We start from the raw sequence: 21,075 nt of genomic DNA, 5'->3' as shown, positions 1-21,075 counted from the left end.
ATCGGAGCGCGTAAACACGACGGAAAAACGTCTCCTGGGCCACAAAAATGCAAGGAGCGGCAGAAAAACCCCTCTTCGCGAAGCGGAAAAAAGGAAACTGAGGGAAGCGCGCGGGCGGGAAGTTACATGCGCCCACCCGAAAATTTCCAGTGCACGGCGCTAACCGGTATTGTACACGCGCTGATTACCGCCCGCTTAATGCATGAGACCTTACCTCTAAGTCAATGGGTGGCGGTAAAGTCTCAAGACCAAAATGGACGCACACCAATTTTCATTTTGCCGCATGTCCATTTTTGGCTCCCCCCAAAAAAGGCCTTTTTTGCAGGTGCGCTGAAAAATGAACCTGTGCGCATGCAATACACACACCTACACCAGTGCAGGCCACTTTTCGGTGAACCTTAGTAAAAGGACCCCTGAGTGAATTACACAGTATCCAAGAAAAGGGAAATATCGCTCTCCTCTATTTCTTTACATTTATCAGCTGCATTCGACCTTGTGGATCATTCTCTGCTTTTGGAACACCTTTGCTCAATAGGCTTAATAAACTCTACCCTGGCGTGGTTTACGTCTTTTCTTACAGGGAGGGATTTTCAGTATCCACTGTTAATGATACATCTTTTAACCATGAGTTATCTTGTGGTATACATTTTTTTAATGCAAACAACATTCTTCTAATATATCCCACATCTTCATATTCTATGAACACCCCTACAAAAGGCACTTAGGGGTCCTTTTACAAAGTGGCGGTAAACCCAACGCGGGCTTACCGCTTGCTAAAATGGAAGTACTGCCGCGCTACCGCAACAGTCTGGTGGTAAATATTTTTCTTTTTGTAGTGCCAGTGGATACCCCGCAGTAATCAGGCAATGGATGGCGGTGATTCCCCCCCCCCCCCCCCCAAAAAAAAATAGCCAAGCGGCAAATGCTTCATTTGCCGAACGGTCATCCTCCTTTTTAACTGCTGCGGTTAAAGGAGGCCTCAGCACATGTCAAAAACATGCACCGATGCCAGCGCAGGTCCCCTTTTGTCGAAGCTTCACAAAATTACTGCCTTGTTCAATTGGCTTAGGAGTCCTTTTACTAAGGTGCGCTGAAAAATGGCCTGTGCTGGTGTGGATGCGTGTATTGGACACATGCAGGCCCATTCTTCAGCACACCTGCACAAAAAGGCCTTTTTTGGGGGCCAAAAATGGACATGCAGCAAAATGAAAATTGGCGCGCATCGATTTTGTGCCTGAGACCTTTTTGCCACCCATTCACTTAGTGGTAAGGTCTCATGCGTTTGCGCAGTAATCGTCAGTGTGCGTACAATGCCGATTACCGCCTGGTTAGCGCCACACTCCGGAAAATAAAATATATTTTCCTTTGTGCGTAAAAAATGAAATTACCACCTGGGCCACACACAGTAGTCGGGCGGTAGTTCAGAAATGGCGTGTGTTGGGTGCACATAGACGCCTACATGGCTTAGTAAAAGGGCCCCTAACTTCTCATAAAGTAGTACTCAACCCTACCAAGGAACTGCGTGTTGGATCACAGGTTCTGTTAGCACTCCATCAATACCTTTGAATTTTTTCAGGCATCAAATCACCACTGTTGAGTTTTTCCATTATTTGGGAATACATATTGATTCTAAACTCTCCTTTAATAAAGAAACACCAATGTTGTAAAATCTGGGTTCTTCTGGTTGCATTGTGTAAGGTCAATTCAAAATTATCTGGACTTTAATTCACTACACACATTACTACATACTTTTGTCATTTCTCGATTAGATTGTAATACTATATATGCAGGCCTTCCACATTTTCAATTACGAAGACTTCAAAATTCCTTAATTCGCCTATTGTTCAAAGCAAAACGTTTCAATTCTGTTATGCCGTTATTCCTTGAATCGCACTGGTCACCTGTGTCATACCGCATCCACTTACTTTTAAGACTTTACATTCAGATAGTCCTGCATACGTTTCTTCTTTAATCACTTCTTATACTCCATCCCGTTCACTACGATCACTTGATGCCAATCTTCTGGTGCTTCCCTTCCCTAAACAAGCTTGTTACAAGTCAACCTGAAAATCTGCATTCTATTTTCTGGCTCCCTCTCTTTGGAACAATTTGCTGGCAGCCATTAGGGAAGAACTGTCTCTTACCAAATTTAAAAACCAACTTAAAACTCATTTGCTTCAACTGGCCTTTCCGTTTAGAGTCCACTGACTTAGCGCAGCCAGTACCTGACAGATTTGCACACACTGTAGCTCTTAACTACAGTTTTGATTTTAATGGTTTTCTAATTTACTGTACTTGAGTGAATGGTTTCTTTCCTTTATCGTATGATTTTATGTTTACCACTTAATTGTAAACCACTTTAACCTATTGTAATGTAAAGGCGGTATATCAAGTTTTAATAAACAAAAACATACTCTTTTTGTTCTCCATCTTCATGTTTCACATGGAAAATAGTCCTAAATTAGTCAATGTTTCCAGGTCCCAAACACCTTGGTTCTGTTGGGGGGAAGAGGAAGAGTTAGAGAGCAGAAGTCTGTCCTAGTTTATCTATGACCTGCAGGTCTGAAGTTTTTCATAAACAAGTAAATTCTCTATCAAGCACCACTTGTGTATTTATTTCTGAAATTATACATAAAAGCAGCCTCCTTTGAAGAGGCATCAATCTAATGCTCAGATTATTATTTTTTTTTGTAAATATGTTCAGAAGTACCATATCATTAGCAACTTTCACACATGATGGCCATATGTTGTCTATAACCCAGAGGCCTTTAACAGAACCTTAGGCAAATGCATAAATAAAATGGCACATTTTATACCATCCTCACAAAAAGGTCAAAAAAGTGTTCTTTACAAATCAGTATCAATAAAAGACAATATGACATGAGCCAAAATATTTTATTTGGCATACAACACATCAGAAGAGACATTACATCTGTAATGAATAAACTACAGAACATTTACCTTCTACAAAACAAATGTATAATGAATTCTGAAGTACTTATGTCACAATTTTTTCTTCAGATCATAACAGCAATATTTAAATCACCAGAGTGAGGGAGGTTTTCATATGTTACCATTTTTGCCATAGGATTTTTCTGAAATGATACTAACAATTCCCACTAGCACCTAGCATGCAGATATACTTCAAAAATGTTTGAAAATATCTAAGGTCAGTTTCCCTCATATATAAATAAATGTCCATCTGTCCCAGACAGGCAACTGTAATTCCATGTCAACAGGCAAAGCCACATTTTTGGCAGTACTCTGCACACATAATAAATGAAAAGCAAGCATTAAAAAACTCAACACCATGTAAACCCTTCAATCTTGTTGTGACTTTCTGAATCTGAACATTCTTTAAAATAATAAAAACCGAATAAAAAAAAAAAAACAACAAAAAACTGATTCTTCTGCATTCCATCCAGCAATTTCTTTCTTTTTTTTCACAACTCTTTTTCAAACGCAAATACTAAATATATACCTGCAGAGATAAAACGAGAAAAAATTAATTTCACTCTATCCTATAAGGAAATCTTCAACATATATTTTTCAATGCAAACGTGGTTCCAGATTCAATTGACCAAGGCAGGTGGCACCTTATATTTTACTGAGGCATGAATTTGAGGACCAGACTCCACTTTGTCAGATGCAAATTCAATTTCTCAGAAATAAGTCCCTGAAAAACAGAGTTCCATACATATAAAAATAATTAGCTGAAAAATCATTAATACTAAATCAATTTACTTTTCAGTTCTATACTGTTTTAAATCTCTCCTCCCTTAGTGCAAGAGCTGACCACTTTCCAGTTACTGCACGCAAAATATGCTATTTGGCATTAATTGACAATTTGAATAGTGGCAATGCCAGTAACACCTTGGCTTGGGGCTTCTTTTACAAGGCTGTGCTAGTGATTTCTGCATGGCAATTGAGAGGAAGCCCATAGGAAATGAATGGGCTTTCTCTCATTTGCCAAGCAGGAATTGCTAGTGCAGCTTTGTAAGAGAAGCCCTTAGTGACCAACAGAGGGAAAAAGAAGTAAGAATGGTTACGTGTGTGATTTTTTAGTTAACTGAATATGGAATGGCACAAAAAACAACAACAACAAAAAATCAGTAAACAGCAATAACTCATTTGTAGATGGCATCTACATGTAACCCTTAATGGGAAAAATGACAGCTGTGGGCTTCCAGCTACTGTTTTAATTTTCATTCAGAATGCAAATTTGCTTACCTGTCAATAGGTGTTCTCTGACATCAGTTCACCAGCTGTAGAAATTAGATTGTGTAACTACATTCCGCACAGGCATGAATCTTCTATAACTTTCCGGAAAGGCAAAAGTCTGTCAAAGTAGTTCCACGGCTCCCCTCAGTTCCATAGATCAGACATGATTGGGAGAAGAACTTCAAGAGGAGGTGGAAAGGATTGTGACTGGTGAACTGCTATCTTTAGAGAAGCAATTTTTCTCTCTGTAAAGGTAAGCTGCTCACTCGAGTCACAGAGTTTGGACATCACAGCTAGAAGCAGTCTTAAAAAGGGAGAGAGAGAAACACGGTATGTAGCCTTAAGAGACTGATTGAAATTCTTTTTTCCTTGGAATTTTTTCTTGAAGAAAGGACAGTAAATTCATAAAAATAGGTTCTGCAGGGAGACAGAATCAGGCTCTACCTCTCAATGATTATGGAATATAGACAGTAAACTTATCCTGTCAGGACACATCCAGCCAGTAATGAAACATGAATACACAGAATGAGTGCCATACCACACTCCATGGAGGAGTGGCCTAGTGGTTAGGGTGGTGGACTTTGGTCCTGGGGAACTGAGGAACTGAGTTCAATGCCCACCTCTGGGCAAGTCACTTAACCCTCCATTGCCCCAGGTACAAATAAGTACCTGTATACAACATGTAAGCCGCATTGAGCCTGCCATGAGTGGGAAAGCGCGGGGTACAAATGTAACAACAACAAAAAAAAAAAAAACTGAGATTAATGGTTCTCAACCTGGACTGTCTGTTTTTCAGGATATCCACAATAAATATTCCTAAGATAGATTTGCATGCACTGCGTGTAAATCTCCTTCATGCATATTTGTGGATATCCTGAAAACCATACTAGCTAGCTGCACCTCAGGAACTGGGTTGACCACCATTGCTTTAGATGAGTGACCATTGTTTCTGCAGCCCTAACAATTTTATTCATGACATGTACTTCTGGCTGTAACAGAAGATGCTATTTGCTATATAATCAGAAATGGTGTACATTGTCATTGTACTCTCAGGTCTTTTAGGAGCAAAAGAAACAAAAAACCTTGGTGGACTCTATGGGTTTGAATAAGGTTCAGGTTACAAGCAAAAGTTTTTTTGGCAATCTAAGGGATATTGGCTTTTTATATTTATGGTTATGCAGCCTTAAGAAAAATCTTGAGAGCCAGCAGGCATTCAATTCTCTGGCAAAGCGGCTCAATGTCATATCAAAATCACAGACCATAAGAACTAGTGGGGTCTTTTACTAAAAATTAGCTCGAGTTATCTGCAGCAGGAGCCATAGGAATAAAATGGGCCCTGCTGCAGGTAACTCAAGCTGATCTTTAGTAAAAGACCCCCTAGATAATTCTTGTGCACACCTCACAGGTTCCACAAGATGAGAGAACTTTTTTCTTGTTAGGGAGAATCAATATTTTGGTCCAGTTCAGAATTCTGTGTAAGTACTGCATCATGTAATCAGGGACAACACTGTAGAGGACTGGAGTTTACTTTCTAATGTTTTTCCCCTACAGAGATCTCTCTTATATGCACCCTTCTCCTCCACTGCTAACTCCAGGCTCCGTTCCTTTTATCTTGCTGTACCTTATGCCTGGAATAGACTTCCTGAGCCGGTACGTCAAGCTCCATCTCTGGCCGTCTTCAAATCTAAGCTAAAAGCCCACCTTTTTGATGCTGCTTTTAACTCCTAACCCTTATTCACTTGTTCAGAACCCTTATGTTATCATCCTCACTTTAATATTCCCTTATCTCTTGTTTGTCCTGTTTGTCTGTCCTAATTAGATTGTAAGCTCTGCTGAGCAGGGACTGTCTCTTCAAGTTCAAGTGTACAGCGCTGCGCAGGTCTAGTAGCGCTACAGAAATAAGTAGTAGTAGTACATGATCAAGTGGCAGTAACACATGGGTTTCAACACGCTGGCATTTTAAAATGACGATTCAGTTACCATACTCTTGTGTGATAACAGGGGTATTCAAATCTCTCAGCTGCCTATACATGATACTTCATAGTGATGGTCTTACAAACAGGAAATACAGTGATTGTGGGATCTCCTATATCCACAGAATGGGGATAGACACTGCCATCAACTCTTTAGGGTCATTCAGGTATTTGAGGAGGCTGAGAGACTAATTCTTGACCTATTTTCCAAAGAGGATAGCCATCCTCAGAAAAAAAAGTTAGGAAAGGTCCTCATATGGAGGCTTACATTTCATCTATGACACAAGAGCAGCCCATGGGAGATGCAAGAGGATATAGAGTCATATAAAGAATCATAATGGGGCCTCATTTGCCTAAGACAGTAGGTGCTAAAAGCAGGGCCATGTGTGAAAAATGGTTGCTCAATGGTAGGATTGGCCCTGCTATGACAGCGGGATGCCTAATAGGAAGTAAATTATAGGGAATCTAGGATTCAAATCCTGCTGATGTTCACTGTGACTTCACCCTCTGTTGCCTCAGGCACCACTTAGATTTTAAGCCCACTGGGGACAGGGAAATATCTACTGTACCTTAAAGTTAGTTACTTTGGGCAATCATGAAAAGTCATGTGTTAAATATAGTTATAGTGTAATAGTGCTACCCAGGGCAGAACAGTGTACATATTACAAAAATGTAAAGGAAAAGGAACTCTACGTTTTGATAGGAAAGTAAATTCAAACACACTGAGAGGGATAGAGAGAAAACAAGTGTGGAAAGGGGAACTAGAGGAGGGGAATTAAAAACTGCATATAGTAGGGAAACAAACGAAAAGAGGGGTGGGCTGGTGAACTCTATCTGGTACTCTGAAAGCTATATAAAAAGCCAAGTCTTAAGTTCAGATTTAAAGTTTCGGAAGGAAAGATTACTATGGAGAGAAAGGGGAAGATTCTTTTACCTCATGTCTGGAACAAAGAAAAATGCACTATGCCTAGCTGATTCTAAATATGCAAATTTGGAACTTGGGAAGAATTAATCTTCTGAACATTCTTGTGGCAGATATCAAAGGCTCCAAGATTCTTCAAAATCTAAATCAGAGGATACTGGTTCTATGGTAGCTTGAGGTTGCATCCACCCTGGAGCCAACAACCTCCATTACCTAAAATTCAGCTCCAGGAGCTATGGAACAGAGGTCAAGTAGCAGGAAATGCTTCTTGCTCTTAAGCCATTCAATTAAATGCACATGATGCCAACAAAGGCTTGAGGCGCTGGACCTGGGCTGACACTAATATACTCAGCATTGAAATGGAAGTGTCAACAGGAGGAACACTTGACACATTAAGAGGCATGAAGGATCTCAACTCCAGGACCTGGATGCATCTGCCATATTAAGCAAGCACTTCCACGATCCTTGTGCCAACTCCTTAGAGAGTTCTGATAAGCCACACTGAGCCCGCAAATAGGTGGGAAAATGTGGGATACAAATGCAATAAATAAATAAATAACAGCACAAAAGTCTATCTCATAAGAGTGAGTGCCCTCCATAGCTCTCTGAAGAACACTTTGAAGGCTCAAGACTAGATCTTTGGAGATCAACATGGCACTGTCTGTGCCTAGGAAGAACTCACCTATAAATACAACCACTTCAAAAAGTGTACAACGTCATGCACCTTCTGGCTCCTGGAACAGTGAATTCAGAGACTTTTCACCATTATGCCCATTTCTGTATAATTCTCTCCATAAAGACTCACCTACAGAATAGATTTCATTTTAGGAACTTAGTAAAAGCCTGATTATTTACTAAGATATTCTGATTTTTTAAATATATATATGTATATATATGTAAGTGTGCTATATATTGGGACTTGTCAGATGTAATACTTTTATTATTTGAACATTAAGTATTTTACTATGTTATTTTGTGTTCTTGTATTTTATTATACACTATTCTTGGTCTATTGTCATAGGATGATCACCAGATTGAAATAAGTTCTTCAAACCCTCTCCACAAAGATCAGCAATGATTCCCTTTGGTTCACTGCTTAAGTGGTCAGAACCTTCACCTTGACCTGAGTAGGGAAGGTTGAAGAGGGAGGAATGACCTCTCTCTCTCTCACCATTTTGGCTAGTCTTTGGACTAAGAAGCTGAAACTCTTCAGCATAGCCAGACCATAAGTTCTCTGTGTAGACCTGTGGCCCTCATATTGAGCTTTTAACACCAGCTCTATGGCCCTAGATTTTAGTTCACTGAGAAGATGACATGGAACATATCATGCCAAGACCAAACAATTATGGGTGCTATCTTGATACAAAAAGTCACGGCTTCCAACACTTAGTCATTGTGGCCTCGTCTTAATAATGGTAAATATTGGGTATCTTCTTTTACTTACAACAGAGCTTGAAACCACACTGGCTTGCTGCTCATACATGGCAAGCAAAACTGAAAAGTGAAATCCTGTTAGTCCAGATGTTCCTTATAATTGGTGTTACTGTAGATGGAGGGGGGGGGCATTTCGATCTTGAATTAAAAATATGGTAAAACTGTATTATTTTTAAAGTTATGCCTACTGTGGAGGTTAAAGCCTTTTCTGGAGTTGGCATATTTATACTGTCGTAAAGCCTGATCTTACCTACAACAGATTATTATAATTCCTTGTTTGTAGGTATATCATCCTGTACGCCGACCTTCCAAAAAATTCAAATATTGCAGATCTTTTGATCACAGGCTGTGGCCAAATGGACAACAATACCAAAGAAGGCATGTTTTACTGAAAAACAGTAATCCCTCAATCAATTTATTACAGGAAACAAAATTCAGGAAAATAATGTAATAAAAATTTCAAGGAAGAAGCATCTGTTCATACTCTCTCTTCAATGTAATGACTGCAACCCCCAAAAACCTTGAAAAATATTTTATAAAGGCAAAAATTAGAAAAATTCAAAAACACTATCTATTCCCATAATAAAATTGACAAAACAATTTGATTTTATTTGAAACATTCTACATAATAATTAAATGCGCTTTTTATATCTCTTAACATTCACTGGCTGCATACAGCCCAATAAACTCAGTTTAAAATTACATTTCTTGTTGTCAAGGTATCATAAGGCATGTTTTTATATATTCCTACTGCTCTGATTCAACCTGTTTGCACTTTAGATTCAAGTCAGGGTAGGTTGTTGTGTTGTCCTACAGTCAGAAAAGCCCAGTTGACCATTACTCAGTCAACAGTGCAACCTGTAATTTGGAACTCAATATCATATGATAGCCATTTAGAAGAGCTGCTTTTATTTAGAAAATGCCTAAAGACATTTCTGTCTGCTGTTATTTTCTAACTTATTATTTTAAGATGTTCTGTTTTTATTGTTTAAATTTCCTGATTTAATTTACTATTTATTTTTAAATGTATGCTTTATAAATCTTCAGGTTATATATACATTTTCCTTCTCCTAAAAGATGGTCCAGAAATGTAAAAACAACTTTGCTGGGGTGCTAACAGCAAAAACTTCTTCAAAGAAAAATATCCATGGGCAGGTTAGGTAAATTGTTCTATTGTTCTTTTATCAAAAATACTGGGAAGACCAAAATTCCTAGGTGGGGCCAAAAAATTGTGGGTTGTTTTGGCAAAGTTAAGGTTTTTATTTAAAATCTATGTGGCAGAAGCTCTTTTAAGACACACCAGATCTTAGAAGACAAAAATAACTGATGGAAGTTGAATGGTCGCTGCAGTATAGAAACTAGTATGCATGGGTAATAAATATGTTTTGACTTTCCAGAAAGCTATGGAAGATTCATGTCTCACACCTAGCAAAATCCAACCATATAAAACTCAATAACTAAAGAGCTACTGACAAAAAATCCCATTGTAGTAAGAGTTATTCAAGGAGATATATATTAAAAAAATCTTTTCACATGATTTAGGATTTATTAAAACTTTATATACCGCCAGGCTACCAGACCTAGGCAGTTAACAATTAAATACGATAACGTAAAATTGAAAAGAACGCTATTTCAAAATAAGAAAGACCTGACCCACACATTCAAGCTCATTCACAATGAGACAAAAAGATTTATGTTTCTAAAATTGCAGTATCCTCATAAATCTTCCCAATCTCATCTTCAAACAGATTAAAAGCTTCACAAAATAAAAGTTTTAAGAAGAATTTTAAACTTTCATAGACTGGCCTCTGCGGTCAAGTCCTTTGGCAGCATATTCTAAAGATGGGGAGCCAAGCAATACAAGGCTGGCTCTCTTGTTCTTTGTTATCTTAGACTATTTGAACTAGGCACTACCATCCTAAAATCCTGAATAGAACGGAGTATCCTAGCTAATGAATGTACTCAGATATGGTGGCTGCCACTACTACTGTTACTTGTTGATACACACCAAAAGATTTTTTTTTTATATATATTTCCTTGAATAAGTCATATTACAAAGGAATTGTCTGTGTTTGATTCCAGCAGAGTCACATGATCCACCTGCATACTTTTCAAAGACACAGTTCACAGAGTCAAAGTATGACTGCTGCCATAAACCTATAGAATTAGCTTCATTTTGTTGCTCAGACTAGAAAATTAAGTCATATTACTTGAAGGGGTCTTTCCCCTTCACCTCTATAACATGTATTTCAAGAACTTTCCTTTTTTTTAAATATATGATTTATCAGCAACAGAAACCTGTACAACAACGTGGATCCAGATCTCCACTAAAGAAAAAAAAGAAAAACTTAAGAGAAGGAAAAATAGCCAGTCTGAATACAGCACGAGTACCCAATATTAGAAATAAGATAATAACGGAATTAACTAAGGTGCTCTTTTACTAAGCAGCATTAAGTATTTTTTTTTTTTTGGTTACATTTGTACCCCGCGCTTTCCCACTCATGGCAGGCTCAATGCGGCTTACATGGGGCAATGGAGGGTTAAGTGACTTACCCAGAGTCACAAGGAGCTGCCTGTGCCTGAAGTGGGAATCAAACTCAGTTCCTCAGTTCCCCAGGACCAAAGTCCACCACCCTAACCACTAGGCCACTCCTCCACTCAGTAGCTAAAGAAGTACCTGGAATAAAATCCCAGCCCTTCTTCCCCTGGTGGAACGGGTTCGATCGCATGGGCCTTTAGAAGGGCGGAGAGTTCCTCTGCAAGTACCTGCTTGTGCTGAGAGTTGAAAGAATGAGCTCCCGGTGGGCAATTTGGAAGTTTGGATTCCAGATTGAGGGTGTATCCTAACCGGACTATTTGAAGAACCCACCGGTCGGAGGTTAAGAAAGGCCACCTTTGGTGAAAAAACATTAACCTCCCTCCAACCGGAAAGTCATCCGGTACGGACACTTTTAATGTGGCTATGCTTAATTGGAGCCAGTCAAAAGCTCGTCCCTTGCTTTTGCTGGGGAGCAGCAGGAGTCTTAGGCGCATGCTGTTGACGAGAACGAGCGTGCTGGGGCTGAGCCTGGGTAGGCTGCCAAGAAGCCGGAGTGTACCTTCGGCTAGCATAGGAATAGGGAGCACTCCACTTCCCACCAAAATACCTCCTAGATGAGGAGGTTGTAGCAGAAGGCACCCGGCGGGAGAGAGAATCCATAGCATCATTATGCTTCTTGATCTGGTCAACAAGATCCTCCACTTTTTCACTGTAGTCCCCCCGACAAGGTACATCCGCCATCTGCTCCTGGACCGAATGATCCAGGTCAGAGACACGCAGCCATGAGAGTCTGCGCATCACTATACCTTGAGCAGCGATTCTGGATGCCACATCAAAAGAGTCGTAAGCATCAAAAGAGTCATAAGCGCCCCTGGTCAGGAATTTACGACACGCCTCCGACACCGCAGCAGACCAACGCAGTCCTTCCAGAAGCTCTGGAAGCAGGGCTCGGATGCACTCATCGAGAGCCGCCATCGGAAAAGGCTGCGGGGTCGGTGGAACAGCCGGTGGCAGAATCTGCTGAGGTTCAGGAGCAGGTACTGGGCTGCTAGGAGACCGACGCATCTGCACCTCCTGTATGGAGGGGGAGCGGTCCTTTCGGCACAGACGCTTCTTGGGTGCTGAATCCCTCGACAACCCGGAGCTCTCGGTACCATGTGTAGAAAGAGATTGATGACGGTGCTTCTTCACCTTCGCTAGATGCCCGTCATCGAGACTCCTCAGTACCGACGAGGACGACGTGGAATCCTCACGTCTCCTCGGGGTCAGATCTGATGATGGTCGGTCCCAGGGGGCCTGCATAGCAGGAGGTTTTGAGACAGGTGGAGACCCACTCAATGCCTCACTGCTCCCAGCACGAATTGGTCTCTCAGCAGCCACTACCTCTGCTCCTGACATCGATGCCACGTCCTTCTTGGCAACGTTGAAGGACTGGACTGAGCCTCAAAATGTTTCTGTTGCTGGGTTTCTCGAGCCACTTGGGCTGTGATCGGGCCCAAGGCACTGGATACACCAGGAATGGGTATCGGTGCCTGAGATGGTCCGGTTGCACCGAGTACAACGTTTGAAGCCGCTGGGTGTCTTCGATGACATGGAAGGAAAAACGGCCTCGGCAAAATCAAAAGACGCGATTGTGCTAAAGTGAAAGGGCACAAAAAGGGAAAAACCGGCCGCGTCGAAAAAAAAAGAAAACTTTACTGTGAAAAAAGAATAAAGATAAACAAAAGGGATCCTAAGACTTTTTTTTTTTAAACAAGAAGAAAAACCTACGCGTAAACGTAAAAAACAGTTCAAAAAAAGAGAAGACTCTTTCCTGGGCCAAACGAGGAGCACAGAAAAATTTCTGCCGCACCTCGTCGCGGAAAAAAGAGAACTGAGGTAGTCGCTCACTTGGTGGGCGCCGGAAGACTCTGGCTTTTGCAAAATGCCGATTCCCAGGCCGATGCAGATGTCGACCCACATGTGAGAATACGCAGCCTGCTTGTCCTCAGAGAATACTCTGTTTTGTTTTTGTTTCCTAATAATTCCTAACATTGTTTGCTTTTTTGGCTGCCAGCACATACTGAGCAGAAAATTTCAACATACTGTTCATGACGACACCAAAACCTTTTTCCTGGGTGGTGACTCCCAATGTGGAACCTAGTTAGCATCATGTAGCTATAATTTGGGTTATTTTTCCCAATACGCATCACTTTGCACTAGTCCACATTAAATTTCATCTGCCATTTGGATGCCCATCTCCCAGTCTTGAAAGCTCTTCCTGCACAATCTGCTTGAGATTTAACAACTTTTGAATAGTTTTGCATTATCTGCAAATATGATCACTTCAACTGTCATTCCCATTTCCAGATCATTTACAAACATGTTACGAAGATGCAGTCCCAGTAGAGATCCCTGTGGCACTCTACTAAGATAAAGATGAAAAATTACAAATTGAAAAGCTAATGATATTTTGTAAGACTAAAGAATAGAAAATTTAACCAGGGTTTTTGATCAATGAATGATATGCAAGTCCTAGGAAGAGTTCATTGTAGCTCACCATGGATGTCTGGCAAGAACAAATCAAGATCAAGTATACATATGTAGTATCACATCATACCTTATGCTATGAGCTTATCTTTTTGGGCAGACTGGATGGACCATACAGTTCTTTACCTGTTGTCATGGGAATGGGACTAGACAACTACATTGCAACTATATTCAAAGCGCTTTACATAGAATATACAGGTACTTATTTGTACCTGGGGCAATGGAGGGTTAAGTGAGTTGCCCCGAGTCACAAGCAGCTGCAGTGGGAATCAAACCCAGTTCCACAGGATCAAAGTCTGCTGCACTAACCACTATGCTACTCCTCCACTCCATCTACTATGTAATTGACATGCATACTTAATTTGTGCTTTGAATTGGTATTTTTTTGTATTTGGTTCAGCTTTAATACAATTCCTGTTCCTGTGGCTGTGACATTTCCTTTCTGTGTTACGATCATGATCATATTCCAGTGTTATAACCAATGGAGCAGAATAGGCTGTTTCTGTATCTCCACATGGGATGTTATGTTGCTCGTCTTTAACGGTTACATTCTCTTTTATGTATACTGCTTTTGCATGTTTTGTTCATACTTCTTACAATTGCTATTATCTCCTTGTTTCTGAGGTTCTTACAGTTTTTTTCTCCTGTCCTAAGTGTCCAATGTATGCGGCAACCTCAAAGGGATGGCATTCTGCAAACCAGCCATGCCCACAAGTGAATGGATTCATGCTCTAACATGAACAGATGCCTTCTTACTTGTTATATATCTGCTCTTTTTGATTTGTTTGCAAGGCATCGCAGAGTTAAATGTTCACTTCCAACCTTGTGCCAGAAATGCTTGTGCTCCATCTTCAGGACCAAGAACAGAGATGGTGGACCTCTTGAAGGTAGAACTCTCACTCCCCTAGAGTCTGGAAGCTCAGCATGCTCTTTCCCATCTGCCTGATGGGAAGGCAAATAGGTGACCTTTGGTTTATTTGTTATAAATAAAATATCTTTTTGTTTTAATTCAGTGTCCTTTGTGCTTTTTCCTAAGCTTAGTGGTGTAAATGTATGATTGTTTGGGATGAGTGTAGAAGTGTATCCTTGTGAGAAAAAACTGTGAGAAACATGTAAGAATGAGCAGGATGGCATATAGATAGTGTACCAAGATGCTTGTGTAGTAGTGTTGTCAGCTCTGCAGTCATCTATGCTATTCTCTAAAAAGAAGTAAGAAACAGCTCCAAATGTGACTCTTACAACACCAAATAGTGATCAAATATCTCCTTTTATAAGGTGAGCAACTAATCTCCTGGAAGACAAACTCATCAGGTGGGGGACCAGCCTACAAAGTTGCTGCCAAAAACAGCTGCAGCTCTGTTCCAGTGATGACCTTCAGCGGGACATGAAACTTTACATTTAGAGAGCGCTTTATCTAGTACTTACTTGTTGCTTCCCATTCAGATTTGGATAAAGTACCCTAAAAAATAAAATAGCATTTAATTAAAAAAAATTCTGGAAATGAAAATAAAGAAACTAAATTACAATAAATTGTATGTGTCTGAACAAAACAGGTTAACCTTTTCCTAAAAAGGGAAAAACGTGTTCCTAAAAAAAAGAAAAAAAACTAGGGGTGAGCAATACTTAAAAATCTGAATCGCATGTTTAATTGCACTTAATCGCGGAATGTATTTTGGGCAGTAAAAAAATCAAGTTTCAAACAAAGGGCCTTGTTTACTAAGGTGAGCTAGAATTTTTAGCATGTGCTAAACGCTAGAGATATTTTTTAGTGCACCTATAGCATGCTTAGTAAACAGGGCTAAAAATGTAATGGTAAACTGAAAATAGCAGCACAAAGTGATTTTTTTCAGACAGTGTTGTAACCCATTCCAGTTTTTTTTTTTTTTTTTTTTTTTTTAACTTTTGTAGAATTTTTTTTTTCATTATTTGAGCCTCCCCAGCCTTCACCCAGTTTTTTTTCCCCTTCCCACCTCACCCAAACACTTCCTAAGAAGACCACCCAGTTTCACTCATGCCCCCCCCCCCAATGCCATTTACCTTTACAGCTGGGCTTGGGCTCCTGATTTTTCCTCTTCCTCAGCACAGCCTCAAAGTCTGTCTTCCCCTGCATAGCCAGGCTCTGTAAATACTTGAGCCGTGTGGTACAGAAAATTGGGAAAGACTCGCGGGACTTGAAATGGTGAGACTTCAAGTCCCATGAGACTTCCCCAATTTTCTGCACAGCGCAGCTCGTTATCTGCAGAGCCTGGCCATGCAGGGGAAGACAGACTTTGAGGCTGCGCCGAGGAAAGAGAAGAAAATAAAATTGGGAGCCTAAGCCCTGCTGTAAAGGTAAATGCAGGGAGGGGGAGGAGAGGATCTGCGTAAGTTAAAAAAAAATCATCAGGTGATGTTAAAATGAACCGTGTGCATTAAAAAATTAATGAGTTAATAAGCGTTAATGTGTTAATTGCCCGCTCCTAAAAAAAAAAAGTATCAATTATCTGGGTAGCTAACAAAATTAAAGTTTATTATGCACAGCTATGGAAAGAACATTTGAAATCGCTTGACAGTCACAACACATTGAAAAATGAGTTACATAAATCATGACTATAATACCTAAGGAATCCCCTAGTCTGTTTCAGTAAAAGCAACAAGGCCTCCAGTTACTCTTCTTCTGACAGCTCCAGAGATGCCTACTTCTTTATGGAAATCTCTACTGTATATCTATCAATTTGAATAATTCTGGTGAACAATCCTGACAATGGATCAAAGGCTTCTATACAGTCCAAGCAAGATGGGGCTAAGAAAGACCTCAAGGTTATTTAGCTTTTCTATGCCTTGAGGCAACATCCACTGTACCTAAATCATCCTCGACAATTTACAGAATCAATGAAAAATACACTTCCACATGATCATCTGCAGGCTTTTAAGAAATTACATGAAATTGTCTTGACTTCCACTCTACCACATATATACAAGACTTATTCCTAGCTTACACACCCTTCAATACTACAAAGTAATCAGTTAGGAATTGGTACTTGAGTATTATAGGAGCCCTTTTACTAAAGCTTAGCGCACACTAACAGAATTAGAATGCACTAAATGCTAAGCAACCCATTTTATATCCATGGGTTTCTTAGCATTTACCATATACTAATTCAATTTAGAACACACTAAGCTTTAGTAAAAGGGTCTCATAGCTGATACACTGACATGACATGTGGTGGTTTGTTCTGCCAGTACCAGAACACCACAAAAAAAATTAAATGTTAGGTGTTTATGATGAAACCATCACAAAAACTTTGCTATGTAACATTTTAAAGACTTGAATGACCTTTGATATAAAGTTCAAAAGCTTACATAGAAGGGTATCAGTACAACTGCAGGAACCACATTGCTTATTCTGGTACCAGTGTAACAAATTCTCCCAGTGGTCTCAGAAAGAGATTTAAGTGCAACACATCTTTTTCACGTCTTATCAAATTTTTCCATTCATATGAGTACTTACCAATGGAGGTTTTGCTTGAACATTTTTCAGGCATTCTTTCACATGCTTGTAATCATCTTCATTTTCAGATACAAGTTTTGAATTCTGATCTGAAGGATATTGCTGAGAACACATAAAAGATCACTTAAAATGGTATACATTGTCACAATTTCTAATTCAAATGTTCTTCAGTGTACAGCATTGCATATATCTAGTAGTGCTATAGAAATAAGTAGTAGTAGTAACTAGTCATACCAGCGAGTGATGTCATCCAAGAGTACCAACATAAAGCATGCCCCAGAGTCCTCTGGAAAGGCCCTTGAAGAAAGGATTTTCTGGGCATATGCACAATTCTCGTGCACGCACTACCCTGCAGAGTGCAGAGACTCTTCATTCTTATATAATGATGTAAAATCAACTGCAAAAGGTAATTCTGTTGTCCTCAAAGAACATCTATTACATGTCAACAAATTTGCTTACTCTCAGGACAAACAGGAAAAGTAACCACAAATATGGGAATTCTAATTCAGAACAGACCTTCTTATCTGTTCCCTTCTCCACTACTGCCAACTCCAGACTTCGCGCCTTCTGTCTCGCTGCACCCTACGCCTGGAATAAACTTCCTGAGCCCCTACGTCTTGCCCCATCCTTGGTCACCTTTAAATCTAGACTGAAAGCCCACCTCTTTAACATTGCTTTTGACTCGTAACCACTTGCCTCCACCTACCCCCCCTCTTCCTTCCCGTTCACATTAATTGATTTGATTTGCTTACTTTATTTACTTTTTTGTCTATTAGATTGTAAGCTCTTTGAGCAGGGACTGTCTTTCTTCTATGTTTGTGCAGCGCTGAGTACGCCTTGTAGCGCTATAGAAATGCTAAATAGTAGTAGTAGTGGTACCTCAAACAAAAAGAGGGACATTTATGGAGTGTAAAAGCTTTTTTTTCTCTCTCTTCTTTTTTAAAATCATTACTGTAACCTGGGTCTGTGTGATTTGTGGATAGCACAGATTTCTGGTTTCTTCTATTCCATTCATGGAAAACTAGCCATATATTTTATTTCTGACCATGCTCCAGCTGGTTTCCAATTAGAGGGATTGGAAGACAGCAAACCCCACAGAAGTGATTTTTTAATAGACTGTGGCAGCGTGGCTAGCGGCTGACTACAGGACCGCACACAAATGTGGCACATTCACACATAGGTTACAGTCAAAACACTGCGTATGCACATAAAGGGACAGTAATCAACTCTTACTTCACAGGCTTAGTTCTTTTAATTAGTCTCTCTCTCTCTGAGCCAGATGCACTAAGCTTTAATGAGCCAAAAATGAGCCTTTAAGGAAGAATTTTCAAACAGTTGCATGCACTAAAGCCCATTTTCCGACGATGGTAGCAGCTAACGAAAACGGAATGCAGATGAGCAATTAGTGTAGAAACCGTATGGAAATAACATGCACTAACCTTTTCCAATTTGTTTAACGCAGGAAAACCGAACGAACAGCCGAGAAATCTAACAAGAGGTCTGTACCTCTCGTTAGGGCTGTCCGGCTAAAAACTAAAATGTAAAAAAAAAATGCAGCAATACAAAAAAAAAAAAAAAAAAAAAAGGATTGGGAAGGGGCTCGTCAAGAGCGTCCTGTATGGACGGCCTTGCCCCCCTCCCCCCCCGCCCGAGGTCGCCGCTGCTCCCCGCTTCCCCCTGCATTATAAATTAAAAAGCAAAACAAAAATCAGCAGCCCCGGCCGGCCCCCTCCCTTCCTCTCTACTCTTTCGCACCACAGCTCTGCCTCCCGACATCCTCCGCCCTGTGCCTCGCCCCATCCTCCCTCTCCTGGGGTCGTCGCCGCCATTCCCCTCCCCTCCACCGGGCCCCCCACCCTCTTACCGGCCCGTGCAGCGCTGTGTGAAGGCGCTGCCCGGGCAAGAAGAACAGCTGATGCCTCTGTCTGTGCAAAGTCTTCGTTCGCGTCTCTCTCTCCTCTTGGGCCCGCCCCCGTCTGACGTAAGTAACCAACATAGGTTACTTACGTCAGACAAGGGCAGGCCCAAGAGGAAAGGACGTCTTCCTTTGCTCCTGGGCCCGCCCTTGTCTAACGTAAGTAACCTACGTTGGTTACTTATGTCAGACAGGGGCGGGCCCAAGAGGAGAGAGACGCGAAGGAAGACTGGGCACAGAGGCATCAGCTGTTCTTCTTGCCCGTGCAGCGCCTTCACACAGCGCTGCACGGGCCGGTAAGAGGGAGGGGGGCCCGGTGGAGGGGGGGAATGGCGGCGACGACCCCAGGAGGGGGCGGGGCACAGGGCAGAGGATGTCGGGAGGCGGAGCTGTGGGGCAAAAGAGTAGAGAGGAAGGGAGGGGGGCCGGCCTGGGCTGCTGATTTTTGTTTTGCTTTTTAATTTATAATGCAGGGGGAAGCGGGGAGCAGCGGCGACCTCGGGCAGGGTGGGGGGGCAAGGCCGTCCATACAGGATGCTCTTGACGAGCGCCTTTGCCCCCTCCCGATCCTTTTTTGATTTTTGTTTTTATTTTGGGAGCCACGTGTTTTTTTTTGTTTTGACCGTTTGTGGCATGCGCAGAGCGGCCAGCATAACTCTTGGCTGCTCTGCGCAGGCTTAAGGGGCCAATTACCGACGTGGATTACGAACGTATGATACATTGTACTTTTCAATCCCACACCGAACATTTCTGAGCTGTTTTTTTTGTGCATTCTTCGTTGTTTCAAATTCGTTAAGCACTTTTACGATTTAGATTTTTTAACATTTGGTTGATGCATCTCCCCCTAAGTCACAGGAAACACTCTTAGCAAGGCTGGCTCCTAGCTAGGCCCTAACACTGTAGCTCCCAATGCCATCTTGGGCCCTGTCTGATCATATAGGAGTTAGGGCCCTGTCTATATAGATGAAATATGAAGCTTGGTTCAAACCTCCTGCAATTTTTTTCTTCTGACTGACTTAAAGCAGTGGAAACTATAGCTGAATTTTCTCCTTAGCAAGAAACTGTGGCCCACTTAGCAGATGCCATCTCTGACCAGTATTGCATCGGGAACTTCTTGCCCAGGACAAATACTGAGGACATGGTAACTTTAGCCACTATGGAACCAATGTCTTCTGAGTTCCTCGGATAAAGCCAAGGAATGAGGTCATAAGACTGATGGAGCCAGAGTTCCCCAAACTGTAACCAGAGTGATGTAAAATGGATATTCCTGAAACTTTCCAAATCAGGATGTTAAGAACAAAGTGAGATGGTTACCTTATCTTCAGAGATAAGGCTTCTACCAGAGCTATATGAAAGCATCATCTCTGGAGGCCAAGAGCTATCTAATTTCCTCATCAGATCTGAGCTGGTATTGTCTCAGTGTAATAGTCCAGCTCAAACCCTTTGCTGGACCCCGCTATTTGACTCTGAACTGCTGCAATACAGCAAAGATACTTATCTGTAGCTGGTGTTGTCCGATGACAACAAGCCGCTTATTCTCACATATGGATGCGATATCCGATTGAGCCCCAGTGCAGACGCTGAATAGCTAAAACTGATAAGTTCCAGCAGCGTCCCACTGAACATGTCCTGGAGTCTTCCTGCCTGACGCTCAAGCGGGTCCCTCAGTCTGATGAAAAACAAAAAGTATAACCAAAAGCAACTCCTAGAGGAGGAGGGAGGGTATGTGAGAATATGCGTCCTGCTGTCCTTGCAGAACACCAGCTACAGGTAAGTATCTTTGCTTTTTCCAAGGACAAGACCACACTATTCCCACATGTGGGAATCCCTAGCTACCAGGCTCAACGAAAACAAGAAAGCTAGGACAATAGAGTCTCAAAACATACAGACTAAAGTTTCAACCTGAAACTATTTACATGCTAGGTGTAAGAGCAGCCTGGAACAGAATAAAAGAGGACCTAGGAGGGTGGAATTGGATTTTAAACACCGAACAAATTCTACAGAATTGCCTCTCCGAACCGACTGTCTCGTTGGATGTCCTGATCCAAACAG

General features: G+C 41.2%; 1 protein-coding gene across 1 annotated transcript in view; it reads right to left on the bottom strand.

The window, feature by feature from the left end:
- Positions 1–3,343: 3,343 nt before the first annotated feature.
- The window catches only part of RNMT (RNA guanine-7 methyltransferase), a 96,515-nt gene continuing 78,783 nt past the window's right edge, over positions 3,344–21,075 (bottom strand). The window contains exons 8-10 of the mRNA XM_030186633.1: positions 17,109–17,210; positions 15,044–15,077; positions 3,344–3,481 (exon numbers count right to left, since the gene is read on the bottom strand). Of these exons, the coding sequence (XP_030042493.1) occupies positions 3,444–3,481; positions 15,044–15,077; positions 17,109–17,210 (174 nt within the window). The 3' untranslated portion in view covers positions 3,344–3,443. The remainder of the gene's footprint in view (positions 3,482–15,043; positions 15,078–17,108; positions 17,211–21,075) is intronic.

This window comes from Microcaecilia unicolor, chromosome 1 (genome assembly GCF_901765095.1).
Source record: "Microcaecilia unicolor chromosome 1, aMicUni1.1, whole genome shotgun sequence".
Lineage (NCBI taxonomy): Eukaryota > Metazoa > Chordata > Amphibia > Gymnophiona > Siphonopidae > Microcaecilia > Microcaecilia unicolor.
Note: the sequence above shows the minus strand (reverse complement) of the source record. Positions and strands in the feature narration are given on the sequence as shown.